The following is a 19488-nucleotide window of genomic DNA, read 5'->3' as shown; positions in this document are numbered from 1 at the left end:
GAATAAGACTAAGTTATTTTAATTTTAGATCAGTTCAGGTGAAGTTAGTTGAATCTCACTGTCTAATGGAAATTAACCAATTTGCATGAGGAAATAATGATAGAGATATAACATTAAATAGTGTTCAGGGTCTGACACATGTGCCGGGTGTGTTTTAAAACCTAATTCAGCCGTCCTCATTATATCACTGATCGTGGCTGTTGATCCTGAGGAAACACACATTTCAGTGATATGATCCAACTTCAGTTTAGTTTTACTTGATACAGCTGCAGGTCTGCAGCCTCGTATCAGCCGCGCCGTCTAAAAGCAGGTATCTGTAGAGGAGTAGGGACTGTAATCCTTTAAGAGGATCAAGTCTGAGATCCAGGGGGAAGGGATACAGGATCCAATAACTGTCTATAGTAGCCGGCACATGGCATTTCTGTCATCTTGCCAGACTGAACATGTGTTTATTTGAAATGTGCTGAGCTTTGGTGGAAGGCCTTTTTTTTTTTTTTTTTTTGCCTTTTTACCTTTTTACGGAACATAAACAGTGATGGAGGCCAAGGCTGCAGTCATTGTCTGCATGTTTCCTGAATTTGAGGACAACTGAGGGGAGCAGGCGTTAAGGTAATCCACAGTATGTGAGTGCAGAGTACTTTGCACACATCACAGTTTGAATTTAAAAATCACTGGGACAAAACTGACTGACTCAAAAACCACATAAAGCCAGTGTTAAGTGATTTTTTTTAACTAACTTAACTTATAATATGGTATGGTTAATGTGTTATAGTCTCTAAGTTTACATGTTTGTTACTGATTGAGTAACACTTTGTTTTTTACTTTAAACCCCTCTATTTAGCATTTAGTATGGTTTACAAAACATTATAGTGTAGTTGTAAACATTCATTCATTCAGTCATTTGTTATCTCTTTATACACCAGCCTCCACTTATAGGTGGCAACAGAAGTAGTTATAGAGCTATATAGTTGACAAATGTGTTAACAAACACTTATGTCTGTGTACAAGTATGTTAATCTGTGTTATAAAGTATTCATTAAAGGTTTATACCATATACTGTTTATTAATGCTTAATAGGTTGGGTTTAATAATGTGTTGCAATTCAAGTTAATCAGTTTTGAGTACGACATGTACATTTTTTTCTACACTAAATATGTGACAGTTTTATGGTAAAATTTGAGCCTGTTGTGTTTAACACTGGGTCATAATAACCCAGTGTTAGACACCATTTAGTTTAGGTAAATAATGCAACAGTAATGTAAAAAGAAATAACACTAATATTCTCCCAGTGAGTCATTGATAACAAAATTAAGTGATAATGCATTTGTTGAACGCCTGAAAATATAAACCAATCTGCTAATGATTTAGTTACTTAAGGGCCTCTTTACTTAAGTGTAATGTAATCTAAAAGAACAATAACCTCCTCAATAATGAGATATGATCTTAGTATATTTTTAAATATGTTTCAATTAAATATGCATGAAGATTAAAACTGACACAATGAAAAGAAAGCACAACAAGCTGAGGATATGAGCTTGATCTGTGATGTTGAAATCAGTCCCATCGTTCCACACAGACAGCCATGCCAGTACTGGAGGTGATCTGCAGCCTGATTGGCTGGCTGTGTCTCTACCTGTTGTTCTGCTGTACCTTCACTCAGCGGGGGCCCGAGTGGAGCTGTCGCCTGGTCACTTTGTGCCACGGGGTCGTCATAGTGCTGCTGACGGCGTATGTTGTTTTCGTAGACGGACCCTGGCCCTTCACACATGCAGGTCAGTGGTGTAAAGCAAGTATCAGGTGATGAGCAATATATACAAAAACAAACCAAATGCATCTTAGGTTCCCATGTTAAAAAAAAAAATGTTATGACTCTGTGAGATTATGTTGATTGTAAATCATTCTGCAAGTGCTTTAAAAAGGCTATAAATAACAGTTAGTGCTATTAGTGGCCTATTCCTCACTCGAGGTTAAACAAGCTCAGTAACACATGGATGTTCAGCAGGGACACGGAGCAACTAACAGTTTAAAAGCAGTGATAAGTGTAGTAACTCACCAGTTCACTGATCAGCTTTGTGACTTTAACTCAGTGTTCCTTCCTCAAAGTGCAGAAAAATAACAGACTGAAATTCTAAGTATTAAAGTCATTATTAAAGTCATTATTAAAGCCTGTCGGGGACTTTATTAAAATGATAATGTAATCTTGAAAATCTAAATCTACAATAACATTGTAATTTTTCACATTTCACAGTTTATTTACAATATGTAGTTTACATCTCGCCTGAGTTTTTCCCTTGTGTTACACACACACTTAAAGCTGCACTTGTTTATACTTGTATATTAACAAGGGATCAAATGACGACATGCAACGTGAAAGAGGCCGCCTGACTCTGCAGCTTCCCTCAGGACAGTGGATCATTTTCTCATTTTTTAGCTCATTGTTTTATCTTTGCAGCTCACAACTTAGAATAATAACTGCGTTATGGCTCAAAGCAGGAATTTGACTTTGAACCCTTACTCTTCACATTACACTCTCTCTCATCTGACCCTGTTCCTGTCTGTTCCAGGCACGGAGAACACCGAGCTGCAGATCTTCGCCCTGGCCGTCTGCCTCGGCTACTTCTTCTTTGACATCGGCTGGTGTGTGTGCTACCACACGGAGGGCCCCGTCATGATGGCCCACCACGCCGCGAGCATCTTGGGCATCCTGCTGGCGCTGCTCATGGGAGTGTCGGGCTGCGAGACCTGCGGGGTTGTCTTCGGCAGCGAGATCACCAATCCCCTGCTGCAGACCCGCTGGTTCCTCCGCCAGCTGGGCCTGTACGACAGCCTGCTGGGCGACGCGGTGGACCTGCTTTTCATCCTGCTGTTCGCCACTGTGCGCGTGGGAGTTGGCACGGTGATGTTCTACTGCGAGATCACGTCTCCCAGGACCTCACTGATAATGAAGCTCGGCGGCGTGGTCATGTACGGACTGGCCTGGGTGTTCATGGTGGACATAGCCAGATTCGGCTACAAGAAAAGTAGAGCCAAGTATAAACGGTGGATAGAGAACCAGAAGCTCAAAGAACTCAACACACGAAAACTGGACGGACAATCAGACAAGAGTGACTGAAGGAATGAAGGGCCTCACAACTTGTGTGCTCTGTCTGTCCATACCTGGGCCTCTGCAGCTTTAAAGGTGCTATATACTGCAGCATCATTACTACATATTTTCATCATATATAGTATCAATATCCAAAAAAAACATGTTTATCACCACCTTGCACCAGCCTTGCTTTGCTTTATGGCTTGAAATAGGAACTTACAGTACAACGTTTGCACTGCAGGGGACATGTTTTTAAAGCCAGGAGCTTAGGAGGAGTTTTCATAATCACTGTCGATCAAAGGGCCGCTGCTGGATTTCCAAACCTTTTGACAAAATATATATCCTCCAGAGCACTGCAGAAAATAAAGTGAGGTTCATCAGAGGAAGGTTAATCATTTAAAAGGGCTACTTTTAGGGTGTTTTCACACCTAAAGTTTGAACATGGCCTTATTCAACTGTTTTACACACACAGAGAGTGAAGTAGAATGAAACTCTGTCAACTTTGTCCTTTAAAGACGTAACACTCTGCTGCAGTAAAGGCACTAATCATACATTTCCATGGCTGTTATACCAACTTATAACAACCAATAATAATGATATACTTATGTTCAAAATGTAGCACTTTTTAGCATCGCATCAACACTGGATAGGAAACCTTAAAAAGTTTTCGCATCCGGACAAAAGAAAACACGTCAGATAGTTTTTTTTGTTTACCAAGTGTGTTTTGCAAATGTTTTCTATGGAGCGGTTGTTTTCACTGACATTCATGTGCAAAACAAAAAAGTAAGGATGCGCTAAAGCTTAATTATTTGTCTATAAGCAGCAGAAGTACTTAACTGCCAGATTTACTCCAGGACTAAAATCTGTGATTCACTTTTTCTTGTTGCTACAGCCACACTTTACCTCAGTCAAACTAACCTGTATTCACTTGAACAGTATTTTACTGTAACACGTTTTTAGCTGGGACAGAATCAGGTATTATGTAGCTCAGTAGTTCCCAACCTTTGGGTCGGGAAGGTATTGTAAGTGGGTCGACAAATTATTTGCAAAACAGAAAAGTAATTTAAAAGAATATATAAATAATGTTTTTAAATGTTTTAAATGAAATTATCTTTAAAAACATTAAAAAAAACTTTAAAAAACTCCTTTCCATTTCATTTTTTCCCATATTATGTAATAAGCCAATAATAGGAACTTTTACTTTTACCACATTATATACTTGTTTTCTTTTTTTTTTTTGCGCTAAAAGATAACTTGCTTGACAAAAACCAGGTGAGCCACCGGGGCGCTGATAAAATAAAGCTTTGGTATTAAAAACACAGAAGTAACCAAACGTAACCACAGCTGCCATGAACATAAATGTTTCTTCATTTCAATGAATGTGTTTATTTTTAATGAATCCCTCATACACGGTCCTGCTGCTGTAACGACTCACTAGAGCTGTGGTCCCAAATCTTACTGTCGTGTGATGAAAACAATCAAAACTTAACTTCAGCGAGGGTTACATTTTGCCATGAGGTGTAATGTACATGGTTCTGTAAAGGAACTGATGCTTCCTATTCATTTCAGAGTGGATTCAACTCTCCACACGAGGCCAATTAAAATGAAGTGACACTTTGTTTTGGTTTTTCAGTCAAATTATCTTCTTTCCTCTTTAAAATGAGCCGTTTTCTTTTTCCTCAACAAAGACGGCAAACATGATCACTGGGTTAATAGCAATGTAATAAAATTATAACATTTTTGTAAAACAAATGAATGCAGTTGGTTACTTTACCCTTGTTTTAAGTAGTTTGTGTTAAAACATTACATGACTGCATTGTGTAAAAAAACAACAACAACAACAACAACAACAACAACAACAGACAAAACATTTGATAAACAGTAATAATTGTACATTATATTCTTTTACAATAAAAACAGTCCATTACAATCCTTTTTGTTTATATATACTTTTCAGGTTAGTCTTTTTTTTTTTTTTTTCTTTTTTAATATTTTATCCAAAAGTCAAAGCCATGATGTCGTCTATGCAGTCTTATGGCCGGTGAATATTTGAGTGTTTTCAGTCCAAACATGAAAGTGAAGTGCAGCGGGCTGATGAGTGAATTCCTGCAGCTTGTACCTAAAGGCATAGGAACGTATAACGGGGGTTGACGTCACCAGCTGAGGATGGCGTTTATGAAGAGCTTGTTGCAGAAAACATGAAGGATCCTGAAGAAAAACGCCCTCAAAATGTTTCAGGAGGAAACAGATTCAGTTTGTTTTCAGCGTCCGTCACTCGGGTTAGTCGGTCACCTCACCGCGCAAACTAACATGGAGGAGAGCAAGAGAAAAACAAGACTGGAATACAAATAGAAAATAAATTCAGCAACAAAGTTCCATCAATTGCTTTCACTTTGTGCACACGTTGTGAAAAGCTTGTATCTGTTATATAGTGTGATGTGCTCCAGCAGTTATACACAAAGTCAACGTTTCTTTTCTTTAGCTGCAGTGTTTCATACTCCATTACAACAACGGTGATTCTTTAAAACGCCAACATGTCAAGTCGTGTCATTTGTAATTTGTCTCACTGTAGACAAGAGTGATCTGAATCTACGATCTCAACATTACTTATTCATGTGTTTGCCATATTATGCTACATTCAAGTGCTATAGGAAGTTTCAAATCAGGAAGTCAAATGCTAAACAGCATTATATTTGTATGCTATTTTCTCAGGCAGTTAAAGACAGCCAGTAAACAAACAGTAGTTACTGTAACTGTCAGAGGCTGCAGCTTCGCAAGTAGGACAATTATTCTTTGGAAGTTTGCAGTTTTTTTTCCCCAAAGATGTTGATGATTCTATAAACCTGAACTAGAAATGAAGATTTCTGCCTGTACACGTTTCTTTTAACGCTTTTTTTTTTTTCTTCAGGTGCTTGCAAGAATAATTCACAATGTTGAGAAATATGGTCATTTGCTTTCTTTCTGAGAGCGTGATAGGACGATCGACATTAATGCTGCGTTCATGTCATATCATATCATTCAGATCGTAATTAAGTTGGGGGAAAAAAAAAACTTTACTTCTACAGAACTACAGACATGTCAACAAACTGATAGCAACATGGCTGAAGAGCATCCACTGCAGTCCCATCCAAATAAAGTTTCACTTGTTTGTAAACAGCTACAAATGTGGCGCAACGAAGGAGGTTAATTTAGGAAGTTTATCTGTTGTGCTCCAGAGCCGGAGGAAGCAGGAGGTTTCCCTCGTCTTCCCACTCTGTTGATGTTGCATGAACGCAGCACAGGCAGGGAAACAGCTAATCTGGCTCTGTAAACTCAGTAATTAAAATGTTGTACCGCATTTGTTTAATTCAAACATGTAAAAGAAATAAAATAAATAGTTTGAGCAAATAAACCACAAACTGTCATTTTAACTTTTGTGTTTGTATGAATTAAACAAAAAATATATACAACATGTCAGGTGAGATTTAGACAGTCGGGCCAGTTTCATGCAAACAGGGCGAAAGACATAAAACATAAAAAGACTTTTGGAGATTTTGGGGATGGTTTGAATCTATGTTAGAGCCTCTTGTACAATTTCCATGAATGTTGCTGAATTTAAAAAAACACAATCAGTGTGTTGAGTTGGTTTTTCAGGGCTGTTACTCAATAAGGAAGTGCATCTTTAAGCATATTCAACTCTGTAGCGTGAGGTTCAGCTCATCTCCTATCGCAGACATTTACATGAAGCTTACAGCAGTGCTCTGAGCCCTGAACAAGTCCATCTACTTTTTAATCTGTCTGGTCACCGTCACAGTCTCGTTTCATTTCTCAATGTGTCTCTGATGTGCATCCGCGTGACTTCGCACACTTGACTCGCCCTTTTCCGTTTCATATATCCAGTGTTTAAGATAACTTATGACGTTGATTATTATTGTCATAGCAACAAGTGACCGAATTATCCTCAGGTAATCCCATAGCGTCTCTTCTCAGGAGCAAGTCTGCCCCCGGTTGGTTCAAGGATTTTGAGTTTAAAGTGGAACCTTCATTGTGATAAAGTCTTCCACTGATTGTCTTATGTGCCTGAAGTGTGAGACTCGACATTCAAGCCTCCATTATTGAGCGACAGCAGTGTTCAGTGGTTGAAGATTGATCCAGAAGAAAGCGATCATGGAGCAACTTGACTCGTGCGACCAGGAGAGCGACGAGCCTCGTCATCACTGAATCCCATCTGAGAAACATCAGAGACACAGTGTTTGAGACGGTAAACGTACAAAAACGATTGGATTGCTCCAAGTGACCGAGAGAAGTGAAACGTACCGTTGTTGTCGTCGGAGTCGGCGGCGGCTGCGTCGGTGTGTGTCTGTCGCAGCTCGTTGTACTTCATTTCCACCTCCTGGAACATTACAGATCATTACAACACAATGTGGTTCATATGTTGAAGAACAGTTTCATTTAAACAGATGTCTCTTACTTTACTTTCTACAGCTGAATGAGGTAACACAATGGCGACTGAGCCATGATGAAAGTATTACAATATTACATATTCAAATTAAAAGCATTTAAGTGAGCTTAGCATTTATATTCATACTGCCAACTCCTCAGCTAGGTGACCACCTTCTTTCACTGTGCCCTGCTGTTCACAGACTCATGCCATGTGCAGCGTAAAATCAGACCACGGTTGCTCAGGCCAATTATTATCATAATTAATTACTAAATAGTGATTTAGCTGGTCACCAGTCGGGTCTACCTTAATTTAAAGCAGCCAGTGATGTTGGGATGGAGCCTGGCTGTCAGTAAAGCGTGCTGTACCTTCAGATACTGCAGGTCGGCCTGGAGGAGCCGTAGGTGGGTCATAAGCTGCCGGCTGAGGTTGGGGCCGCCGCCGCCCCCTGTCTGCGAGGAGGAGGACAGCAGTTTCCTCATGTCGATCCCCATGTCACCCCCTAACCCCACATCATCATCAGTGCTGCTCTCCTCGGAGCCCACGCTGAAATCCAGAACCACAAAACCACCTGGATGGACAGGATGCAGCAGGTGGATTTGTTCAGCAAGTATATACAGTATATATACATATATGAAACTAAGTCGTAATTATTCAGTACAACAGTTAAAGACCCACACAGAAAACCTTTTTAAAGATTGCCTCACCGTTGCGTTCAGTGGTCTCGGACAGCCCTGTGTGTCCAGGAGGGAGCTGCAGGTCGTCTTTCTGTGAACTCGCAGACGCTCGGCTCTCGTCGCGTGCAGCAGAAGCCCCCTCAGGGCTCCCGGGCGAGGAGGCGCTCAGCTGACACACAGGGGCCCCGCTCTGCTTGTTGTCCTCTGTCTCCTCTTTCTCCTCCTCTGCCTCTCTGCTCATCATGTGGTTGAAAAGAGCCTGCTTGAGCATCGCCACTAGAACAGACACAAGATGTGTTATTCACTGATGTGGCTTTTCAATCTGCCAAGAATACAGTTTCAAAACCTGAACATATATATATATTTTTAAATCTGGGTGAAGTGACCCTTTAAGGTGGAACTTACATGTCTGCAGAGCGTCCTCAGCTTTGGAGGAGGCTACGCCAAACGGGTTGTGCTCTTGGTTTTCAATGGCGATGCCCCGACGTGACCCTTCCTGCTGCAGGAAGGGCAGTCTGTCCGCGAGCTGCCCATCCAGGAAGGCTTCTAGTTCTGCTTCATCCACCTCTTCATCCTCCTCCTCTTCCTCCCGTCGGTCGGCCACAGCCGGCTCCTCTTCCTCGTCCTCTGATTTCATGCCATCGAAAGGGTTGATACCTGCCAGCGGAGCTTGAATGTCTGGAGAACAGGTGGCATCTTTATCTGGAATGAATTGAGATTTGAATTTAGAGGGAGATAAAAAAACATTTTAACTGTAAGTAAATAAGACATTTAATCATTTGTATAAAAATAATTAAAACTATGACATACTGCATATCAATTTCTAATTCAAAGATTCTGCTGAGGAAACGGATGAATATAAACAAAGTAGTAAGTAGTGAGATAAAAAAAAGAAGAAATTCACAATGTGGCAAACTTTTGGTGCCAATTTGCCAAAATGAATAACGATTAATCGACTAATCTTTTCAGCATCGATAGAAACACTGACAGCTGCCTGTGGAGTGGATACCTCCACTCGATGTCCCGTTAGCGTCTTTGCACGGCCTGGGTATCCCACGGTTGATGATCTCTATAGCGTCCCGCTCAGCACTGAAAAAATTAGAATTAATCACATTAGAAACAATGGAAAAGAAAAAAATCGAACAATAACATCAGTGAGCAGCGGACTCACTCAGACTGAGCTGGAGGTGTGCCGCTGCTGTGAGGTTTGGCCTTCATGGCCTCGGCGCGTTGTGTGATCAGACACTGCCACCTGGATGAACAGAGGTGATACAGCAGGATGAGACAGAAGACAAACAGGGGACACGTCGCCATGTTTGTGGTGGAAGACTCACGTTCTCTGGTCGGACACCGTCTGAGCCATCAGCTCGTAGATCTGAGCCCCGTTTTCCGACATGGACAGCACGAAGAAAGACTTGTTGTCTGAAGAGAACGAAAATGCAGCAGTGATTATGGCACATATCACACGATAGTTAACGTAGACACAGCAAGTAACGTGAAACATTAAGGGAGCAAAAAGAGCTAAGCTAGCGGCTGTGTGAGGGCGTGCTTAGGTACAGCAGCGCTTTGAGCTAATGTCAGCGTGCTAACGTGCTCACAATGACAAAGTTTAGCAGGTCATTTCTACAAAGTTCACCATCTTAATTTAGCCTGTTAGCATGCTACTGCAAGATATTGAAGATATTAAGAGAAAAGTTATTACAGTTCATCCTGTCGGGAACATGAACGTGTCAAATTTCACAGCTAACGATCCAATGATTTCACCCAAAACCACAAATGTCAACCTCATGGTGGCGCTAGATGAAAAGTCATCAAAGTCAAAGTCAAGGAAACATGAAGTTAATGTTTTAGTAGTTTAGCGTTTTAGATATTCAGCAATATCCCTTTGAAAACTTTGACCTGCTGGTAGCTCCAGATAAAAAAGGGCGGGGATGACCACAGTGAGTTAATCCTCTGGGGGCAGGGAATATTTCACCAAAAATGTAAAACTGTGAACCTCATGTTGAAGATGAAAAGTTAGGGAATCACAGAAATTCTTAGGATTCATCCTCAGGGGAACATGAACAAAGTTTCACAGCGATCCATCCAGTGGCTGTTGAGAGAGACGGACATCTCTGCCCTGATTCACTGAACCAAGAAAAAGTTCAGCACATAAAACCAAAGTGAGTGCAGCTCTCACCAGTCGCCACGGGACGAACCAGTACAGTGTTGAGTTTGATGATGGGGCTGAAGATGTGCTTGGTGTCGGCGGCGCTCGCCACATTCTTGCCGTGGAACTTGAGGATCAGACGCTCGTCCTGCTTCTGCAGTAAAACCAGAATGTCCTCCAGGAGAATTGTGTACAGCTCTGAAAGGAAAACACTGGTGATATAAAACTGTGTGTGTGTGTGTGTGTGTGTGTGTGTGTGGAGGGTACTGCTGTAAACCTGGGCTGTTGTATTGTAAATGTTTCATTTCATTATCAAATCAATTATCTGTTTAACTTAATTGTCTCTATGATTGATATTTATTTTAATCTTCTTTATTCATACACTTGTGGAAAGTTCCTACTGTGTTTTCCTCAATGTTATTCTCTTATGCCGGTGTGTTTATGTACCGATCGCCTTGTCTTTATTGACTTTCCAGGAGAGAGGTCCCTCGTGGACCATCTTCCTCTTGGTCAGGTCCAGATTCTGCAGGAAAAGAAAAAAAAAATACAACAAAGAGCGCAGCTTCATTAATAACCTCAGCATCTCGCCATCTCTCCCGTGACTGGATATTCACGTTGTTTGTTTGTTTGTTTGTTTGTTACCTTCAGCTCCAGGATCATGGGGTTCTCACTCTGTTTGAGAGATGAGAGATCTAACCTTCTCTGGTACTCTTCCAGTCTCTGTTGAGAAAGAACACAGCTCGTTAACCACTGGTCATTAGCACTTTTAACTGACCTTTAGCCAACGCATTTTAACTGATGCCTGCACCTGTTTGTTCTCTGCCTCTTTGACGGCCTGGTTGACGTGGTTGAGGATCTTTTTGCAGCATTCGCCGGCTTTCTTCACCTTTTGCCTCTCCTCGCCATCCTCTGTGGGGAGATAAACGAAGCAAACAAACAAACAAACAAAAATGGTGATGAAAAAAACCAAACATCTGCCATTCTCCTTCAGTCAATTACCCAAAAATGCCTAAATGTTTCTACCTGTGTACTTAGCAATGTTGTCCAGTAGGAGTGGGTATTTGGTCAGTCTCTGCATCTCTACAGGAATGATGTCTTTGAGCTGCAGCCTGCGACACAGACGGTTGCTCTCAGCTTCCTGAAGACAGTGAGGTGGAATAAGGAGCTTGTAACGCATAACATATAATATGATTAACATATCTAACATTTATTATAACAATATATATACAACATACATATAATATATAACATATCATTCAAATCAGCACATACACAGACAAAAGCTCTCCCAGGCCTCGCCACTCCTGCACCCACTGGTTCCCTTGTGATGCCGAGTACGTACAATAAATACGTACCCATGTGAAGCAATACACATAAATCAACATGCACCTACAGGCTGGAAAATAAAATCTTTCCAAGTCTCAAATGGTAATTAGAAGCAAGAGCAAGTTGCCTGAAGATTAATAAAAATATATGATTTAAAGTGATGATAGTTGATTTTATCTGTGATTTGTGTCTTCTTGCAGCAGGAAAGTTTTGGGGGAAAAAAAGGTGGAAATTGGTTAAACCTGTAAAACACTGAGTCTGACATATACTCTTTCTACTCTCAGTGATGATATTGGTTGTTTTATTAAAACCCTTTATGTATCACAACAGAGTGAAATTATTCAACAGTAGACAGTTAAGGGTCAAATTGGATTCTTGATCTTGCTGATAATTGACAAAAAGGTCAAAATGAAATTAAATACTCATTATACAATTAACTCCTTCACATTACTAAGAGGAAAATATATTTTTTCCTGAATGGAAGAATCCAAACTACAGTCATAAATTCACAGTATCCACATGTACGGTGCTGCAAAAATAAACTAGTCAGATTCTTCACATACCAGTCATCATCTGCTGTTTGTCTCAAATTATCAGGATTGTCCTGCCAAAGCAAACAAGCTCCCGCCCCTGACAGCAGAGCGTGAGGTAATCTGTTGTGCTGACCTGCATGAATAAGTGGAACCTCTGGTCTTTCTTCTTCTTGGTCTTGATGAGCTCCAGCGCAGACGGTTGGTTGCAACAGAAAGTTCCCACCGCTCTTTTTATCTTCTCCTCTTCCTCCCCGCTGAACTGCAGTCAACACATTTACACCCGAGAATTACATCTGAGGTATTTCCTGTTTCTAATGTTCTTATCCAGAGTCAAGTAAACGCTTAGTTATTCATTAGCTGATGTGCACTTTACAATTTTGTGCATCTTTATTATGTTTTTAATGTGAAGTTTATGACAAAATGTTTAAGCTAATATTGGCTGTTGACCAGTGAATACTGTACATGTCAAATAAACAAATAAAAATCAAAATGAAATAGTGGTACCACTTTACAATAAGAGTACCCTTCATTTGCCTCCTGTGCATGAACTGAAACCGGTCTTACCCACTCCAGGAGATCGTCTCCAATCTGACCGATCACCGATGTCTCGCTCCTCTTCCTGGTTGCTGTCATTTGCTCCGTTATAGAAACTGTTGAGAAACAGTGAGAAGAAATTCAACTTTCAGCACCTCGTTGTTCTCCCCAATGACAATTCTTAGACTTTTATAAAACACACTAATATCAAACCATGTGACCCTTCTGCTCAGACCTCCTCCTCCTTCTCTAATTTCAACATCCGACCCAGTTTGTTTCCAGTCACTGTCTACACATTACACATATATGTTGTATATATGTTGTATATATGATGACATGACATGCAGCTGTGCACTAAGGTTCTGACTACACCTGGTACTAATATTCAATCTGTGTCCGGAAACATTATCTGGATAAATTTACACCTGGTATTGATAAGCGCTCACGTTATTCTAAATTCTGCCCTCACTGTGATCAGATCTCAATATGCAAATGAGCTTGGCGGGGTTGGTGGCCTTGGTCATTCATTTTTAAATCACATTATCATCTTTATAACGAGTTCTGTGGCTCTGAAAATAACCTTAAGTTATCTCAAGTCCACAGGCTTTTAGCGTCAGAATCTCCCACTGTAAAAACACAGAAATTCAGCTTCTATTGAAAACGTTAAATTATATCTGTATCAGGTTTGACGCCGACTTGTATTTGGTTATAGGTACATCATGACGATCAGATACGTTTTCAGGTTATTTCTATTTTGTGAAGATGGAAAAGCAGGAAGAGAGAAAATCAAGTAATTAAAGTCAAATACATTTTCTGATAAGCAGTAAGGTGAAGTTACCATGCAGCTGAATGATTTCCTCCAGGTTGATAAAGATGTGTTTGATGTCCTCTGGGGGGAGGATACTGTCTCTGTTCAGCCTCTGGTAGAAGACACAGTCCAGCACCTTCAGCATCCGTAAGTGGGCGCGCTCAGTGTAGAACAGCTCTGAGGGGCGGACGGGGTGAACGCGTATGATGTGAATATATATATATACGGTTTGATCGTTTTCGTGTCGCACTCTGAAATGTGTGTGAAAAGTGTCGTCCGCTCACCATTGATGACTTCCTGCCGTTTGATCTCCTGCGGCGTGAGGCTTGCCAGGACGCCTCGGCTGACCAGACTCTGCCAGTTCAGAGGATCCTCCTCACACTCCACCTCACCTCCCTGGTCGTCTTCACTCTGGGTGTCGCCCGAAGTCGCCGCACACTGAACCTCCATCCTGCTGCCGAGCGAACGCAGAGGGAGAGAGACTTTTACAAAAACAAAAGATTACTGGAGAAGCAGAAAGGGGAAGATTTGGGGATTTTACAGCGTCTTCCAACCACTGCTGTCATGTTAATCTTTAGTTATTGCATTAAACAGAGAGAAGAAAAGTGATATAATATTAATCATCATTATAATTTTTTTATTTTGATAACATTTATGTCACATTCTCTCCTGCTATGATGGATTTTTTGTTCAATGTTCTGTTTTTCTGCTGCAGCTGCTATAACAAATATGTAATGTCCGTTCTTGCCTTCTGTTGTGCAGCTCTAAAATACGTCTGAGGTATTATTGAAATTTCTGAAAATAGACATCAGCCCATTGTATTACATGCTCAACATGTAGTACAATAAACAATAACTTTCTCTCAGTGCACCAACTTCGATTCCTCTCTTTTGCGTCCCTGAAAAATCTAAAACGCTATAAATACCTGAACGCCTCCTGATCCTCCTCCTGTAACTGCTCCAGGTTGGAGGGGCTGAAGTCAAACTGCGTGCTGGTCGGACTGAAGACGCCGTCCTGCTGGTCGCCGGACGGCAGACCCTCGCCCGGTCTGGGCTGGATGGAGAACGGAGACACATCTGTGGAGTAAAAAGAAGAACAGTAGTAATAATGAGATCATGAAGAAAACGTCTGACTGATGGTTCTGTTTTATCATCCGTTCATTTTATTATTAATTCAGTCTGAAAAACAGAAGATGAAACCTTTTAACTTTTGGTCATCACATACAGTTGCTGAACTAGAACCCCTGCAAATACTCCTGTGTTTCCATGTCTTTATAACTGTTATAAGGAAATGGTAAAAAAATAATAACTTATTACCACACTACTGTTATTCTGCTACAAGTTAGTCCGTAGTAACCTGACTGTATTTCATCAAAACCTGCTGTGGTACAGCTCTCTGCCTCCTAGTGTGACTTCTGTGAATCTGTTCTGCTCATGTGTTCATCTCCTGTGGTCTCATGATCCTATGACTACAACAGAGTCCACTGTTAAGAAAAAAAAAAATTTCAAGAATAAAGTAAAAGTTCATAATGTTATGAGAGAAAAAAGTACATACATAACAAGAAAAAGTCATAATATTTTGAGAATGATGTTACTTTTTAAATAAAAACAGTAGGTAATAGTTGCCCTGATAGTCCTAACAGTAACGAGTGACATTACCTAGGACAGTAGTTCCCAAAACACTTGGATCAAAGAGAAACAGGAATTTCTTACTGGAGTCTGAGTCTTGTCCGCTAGTATCTGAGGCCTGACCAATGGGGGAGCTGTGTGTCGGGGAAGGCAAAACTGGGGCACCAGCGTCCGATCCCTCGCTGAGCTGATTTCCACGGATCCGTGATCCAGAATTCGCTGCAGAGGAGTCAGACTGCTCCAGGATACCGAAGGCCGGCTGGGAGAGCTGCTTCGGAGACCGCTGCTTGTTCAGCTCCACGGCCTTACCGACTGCACACACACACACGCACACACACACACCCAAACACACACATGTACAACAGCAGAGAAGAAACATGGGCACACAAATATTGAAATCACAAAACACTGATAATATGAAGTAAAAACACACTCAGTAGATAGGACTGGTTTACCTCAGCCTGCATTAAATGATAAAAGTTAAAAAGGGTTAAAACTGCAGTTTCATCCTCACCTGAAGTTGAATCCACTCTGCTCAGGCGCCTTGGTGGGCCGAGGATGTTGGGAAACCGAGGCTTTTTCACCTTCTCCTCACCCTCCTTCTCGGGCTTGATGCTCTTCTGCTCGTGAAAACGACACACATTTGTCTTAAAGGGCATCGTGGTGCATTTCAAACAGACCGTGAGACCAATGAAGAGCAGTTATTTGACTCGCAGTGGATACTGTGCTATGATTAAAACTGATGATTGATGATGAAAAGTAATCAAATCAGTTATTTACATTTTTGTTCTGCATGTGTGAGGCATTTTATCTGATGTATCAGGCACAGTGGATCTATCGCACAGCTTTAATTCATACTCATACATCTATTATTTTTATATTTTTGCTTATATTGCATCACAGTTTAATGTAAAATCAAAGTTACATTTACACAATTAGCTCGACGGCTAACTAAATACATGATTTAACGTGTTTGTGTCTGCGTGTTTCTGGAGAAGAGGTCGCACCTTAATCTTGGGCAGGAAATTGATTCGCGCTCGTTTGTGCTCGAGGCCGCGAGGCTCCTTCACTTTCACCCCGAGGTGCTTCATGTAGGTGAGGAGCACGTACTGCATCGTTTGGCTGCGACATGACAGGACACGCAGTCAGGAGCAGAAGCAGGTTGTCATTTACAAAATATTTACAAATCTGAACAGAAACTAAAACACTTCTCCAAAAACAGACACCGCACTGGATACTCTGCAGCTTCTTACCACTTCTCGTCTTCTGAGGGCTGTGACGTCAACCTGTAACAAGCAACTCCGGGTTAGCACACACACACACACACACACACACACAACCGTGCAAGGAATATGAGATGCATGTGCATATCTCTGTGTTAATGTAGACTCACAGGATGTCCTCTATCTTGGAGATGATGTGTTCGGCACAGGAGCACTCCTTCTCCAAGGCCTGCTGGTCTTTCCCTCGCTCCACGTCCATCTTCGACAGCTCGTCCTCAGCCAGAGTCAGACCCATGCTGCGCTTCTGTCTGTAAACACAAGCGCACGAGTTACACCTCATAGAGATATAACCGCGTGACAAACGGTCGTTTTCAACAGTGATGTGACTCCCACCTGAAGTCCTCCAGGTTCTTGTGCAGGTCAGGTAGGAGTGTGTCCTGTAACACCTGGGTGTACTGTTTGCACAGCTCCTCCGGGATTAACTCCAGCCTCCGCTTCTCTGTGTGGATGCAAACACACACACACCAAAAAAACAGTCAGCCAACAAACCACTTCATCTATGCATTTGTCTGTCCAACACTGTGAACTAGATTTGTAATCTAGATTTATTTTATTTCTATTTTAAAAAGCAAAAGGATGATATAGTGAAACTTTATTTAATATAATCATAAAGCAGGTAACAAAAGACTGGAGACACTAGCACCTGTAGCCCACTGATTTAGATGTTGTGGTACTCAGTGTTAAAGAGAAAGAAATCAGAGATACATTTAAGCCTCTTTCTATTTCATACCCAGTTCAGACGCAATTGTCTCTGGCACTGGTACTTTGAGATTCTGGGGGGAAAAAAAAACATAAAACAATTTTTTAAAAAATCAGAAAACTTGATCAAAGGGAGAAGAAAAGGACTGAGGGAGAAAAAAAACAAGAGAGCGCAGTAACTCACGGCTGTTCGATCCATGAAGAGTGAGTGGAATTCCATGAAGAAGCGTCGGCTTTCTTTGGAGCTGGTTTGTTTGTGCATGTCGGCGTAGAGGTAACACAGCTACGAAGGGGAGGAGAGAGACATGAACCAATGAACATCATCTCATCAGAATATGAAGCTGCTGATTCTTATTCATATGTCTTTTTGTTTTCAGCAGCAGTGCATTATTTATTTATTCATTTAGTATGACAACACTAAGGAAAACTATTTTTGCACATGAAGCAGAAACTCAGACTGAATTTGAACATGAATCTTTAATGTAAAAAACACATGACTCAATATTCTGTATTTTTCTTATAGTCAATAAATCAATGTAGAGACCAAAGGCAACACTGTACTCTGTTGCTACAGGAAGTTATTGAGCCTTTAAAATAAAATAAAACTATATATTTATGAGCTGTGTTTAAAGATGGACCGATGGAGTGAGACAGGAGCCTCAGACAGGGAAGGAAGTGGGGAAGTATTTAGAAGCAGCCCAGTACATTGATGGTTTAAAGAAGCACTGTATGATACAATGTGTGTGTGTGTGTGTGCGTGTGTGTTTGTGTGTGTGTGTGTGTGTGTGTGTACCAGAGGCACAGGGTCAAACTGCGAGACGACATGATGGAGGAAAACTGCGAGGTGAGCCGGCCGAGACTTCAGCAGGTCTATACTCTGGAAACAGCTGCACTGTCCATTAATCTGAGAGAGAGAGAGAGAGAGAGAGAGAGAGAGAGAGAGAGAGAGAGAGAGAGAGAGAGAGAGAGAGAGAGAGAGAGAGAGAGAGAGAGAAAGAGAGAGAGAGCGAGAGCGAGATAGAGAGAGAGAGAGAAAGAGAGAGAGAGAGAGCGAGATAGAGAGAGAGAGAGAGAGAGAAAGAGCGAGATAGAGAGAGAGAGAGAAAGAGAGAGAGAGAGAGCGAGAGAGAGAGAGAGAGAGAGAGAAGAGAGAGAGAGAGAGAGAGAGAGACAGTCACATGACAGGAAAGGATGATAAACTTAATGATTTATCTAAACAGCAGATTTTGATCATTCTTTTTTAACTATATAATGTAACTTCCAATTTCCTCTTACTTGGTTTTTGGTTGAGAATTTCTGGTGTGAATCAATCAGCCCGAAAACAACAAATCTTTTTTTGAACTTCGGTGACTGCGTCATTGTTTGTTCCGTATTTTTCTCCATTGTTTCCATATTTTCAAATTTAATGCCACTGATGCTGATAATGTGGCACCCAGTCAACTTCTCATCCAACTATGCCATCAGAAACTTCTCAAGATACCTGCTCCTGCTGGGAGTCGAAGTAGTCATCCTCCGCTCCAATGATCTGGGGGTGGAGGAGGTAGGGAGGGCTACCCACAATGCACTGGGCGCTGGAGTCCTGAGTGACAGATTCAGGGTTAAATGCACTGATCGTTGTGTGTGTCCTCATCTTTAGTAACAACAAATTACATTTACTTGTATTCAAGAACATTTTTTACTGAAGCTGGAAAATTATTACAAAATCAAAATGAATTAGTCTAGGTGTGTGTGTGTGTGTGTGTGTGTGTGTGTGTGTGTGTAAGCGAGTGTGTCTTACAGTGTCAGTGTTGTCCTCAGTGTCGGGCGACGAGCAGGAGTTGAGTCCGTCTCGCCGGCTGACGTCCGGGCTCTGACAGGGCGTCTCTCTTTTGCCGGGACTCTCTGGGAGGGGGCTGCTGTGCATCTAAAGACACACCCAGACCGAAACATACAGACACGCACACACACACACACACACACACACACACACACACATACACGTTAATACACACACACACACACAGTAGCACAACAGCACTTAAGCCAAATTGACTGTTTAGTCTGGCGTTGAATACTGGGAAATCCCCAGAGATTGGAAAATAAGACCATTTCATCCCTATTTATAGAAGTTGTGATAAAAAGATTATTTGTTATTACAAGGAAGTCTGTGTAAGCAGTATTTTCAGAGGGGCTTTCTGTTTTGTCGGTGTTTAACGTCAGGCCGTGGGTACAACATTTCCCAGTCAGCAGCAGCAGCACCTGATCCACGGTTCATTAGCTCCTTTCTTAAGAACAAACATCAAACACAAAGCACACACAGTGTCTGAGAGCGTCGAGCTCGAGCCCCTTCCCCTTCACTTGTGTATG

At 41.4% G+C, this 19488-nt stretch overlaps 2 protein-coding genes across 4 annotated transcripts in view; one reads left to right on the top strand and one right to left on the bottom strand.

Moving 5' to 3' along the window:
* The first annotated feature begins 1582 nt into the window (after positions 1-1582).
* Positions 1583-4303, top strand: tlcd5b (TLC domain containing 5b). The gene is made up of 2 exons (XM_056397083.1): positions 1583-1772; positions 2565-4303. The coding sequence occupies exons 1-2, from the start codon at positions 1583-1585 to the stop codon at positions 3110-3112; spliced, it is 738 nt and encodes a 245-aa protein (XP_056253058.1). The 3' UTR covers positions 3113-4303.
* A 486-nt stretch (positions 4304-4789) lies between these two features.
* arhgef12b (Rho guanine nucleotide exchange factor (GEF) 12b) overlaps positions 4790-19488 on the bottom strand; it is a 33037-nt gene continuing 18338 nt past the window's right edge. The window contains exons 10-38 of one of the 3 annotated variants that reach the window (XM_056397082.1): positions 18920-19045; positions 18623-18721; positions 17936-18046; positions 17327-17425; positions 17174-17216; positions 16777-16882; positions 16554-16691; positions 16414-16446; positions 16168-16282; positions 15675-15780; positions 15245-15472; positions 14458-14608; positions 13817-13986; positions 13563-13709; positions 12755-12840; positions 12324-12449; positions 11355-11469; positions 11140-11240; positions 10974-11051; positions 10779-10854; positions 10362-10529; positions 9517-9604; positions 9354-9434; positions 9192-9271; positions 8588-8884; positions 8213-8458; positions 7874-8076; positions 7382-7457; positions 4790-7292 (exon numbers count right to left, since the gene is read on the bottom strand). In XM_056397082.1, the coding sequence (XP_056253057.1) occupies positions 7279-7292; positions 7382-7457; positions 7874-8076; positions 8213-8458; positions 8588-8884; positions 9192-9271; positions 9354-9434; positions 9517-9604; positions 10362-10529; positions 10779-10854; positions 10974-11051; positions 11140-11240; positions 11355-11469; positions 12324-12449; positions 12755-12840; positions 13563-13709; positions 13817-13986; positions 14458-14608; positions 15245-15472; positions 15675-15780; positions 16168-16282; positions 16414-16446; positions 16554-16691; positions 16777-16882; positions 17174-17216; positions 17327-17425; positions 17936-18046; positions 18623-18721; positions 18920-19045 (3507 nt within the window). In that variant the 3' untranslated portion in view covers positions 4790-7278. Of the gene's footprint in view, positions 7293-7381; positions 7458-7873; positions 8077-8212; positions 8459-8587; positions 8885-9170; positions 9272-9353; positions 9435-9516; positions 9605-10361; positions 10530-10778; positions 10855-10973; positions 11052-11139; positions 11241-11354; positions 11470-12323; positions 12450-12754; positions 12841-13562; positions 13710-13816; positions 13987-14457; positions 14609-15244; positions 15473-15674; positions 15781-16167; positions 16283-16413; positions 16447-16553; positions 16692-16776; positions 16883-17173; positions 17217-17326; positions 17426-17935; positions 18047-18622; positions 18722-18919; positions 19046-19488 lie in introns of all 3 variants that reach the window. The other 2 variants (XM_056397081.1, XM_056397080.1) reach the window with 2 other exon arrangements.

This window comes from Seriola aureovittata, chromosome 15, assembly GCF_021018895.1.
Source record: "Seriola aureovittata isolate HTS-2021-v1 ecotype China chromosome 15, ASM2101889v1, whole genome shotgun sequence".
Classification (NCBI taxonomy): Eukaryota; Metazoa; Chordata; class Actinopteri; order Carangiformes; family Carangidae; genus Seriola; species Seriola aureovittata.
Note: the sequence above shows the minus strand (reverse complement) of the source record. Positions and strands in the feature narration are given on the sequence as shown.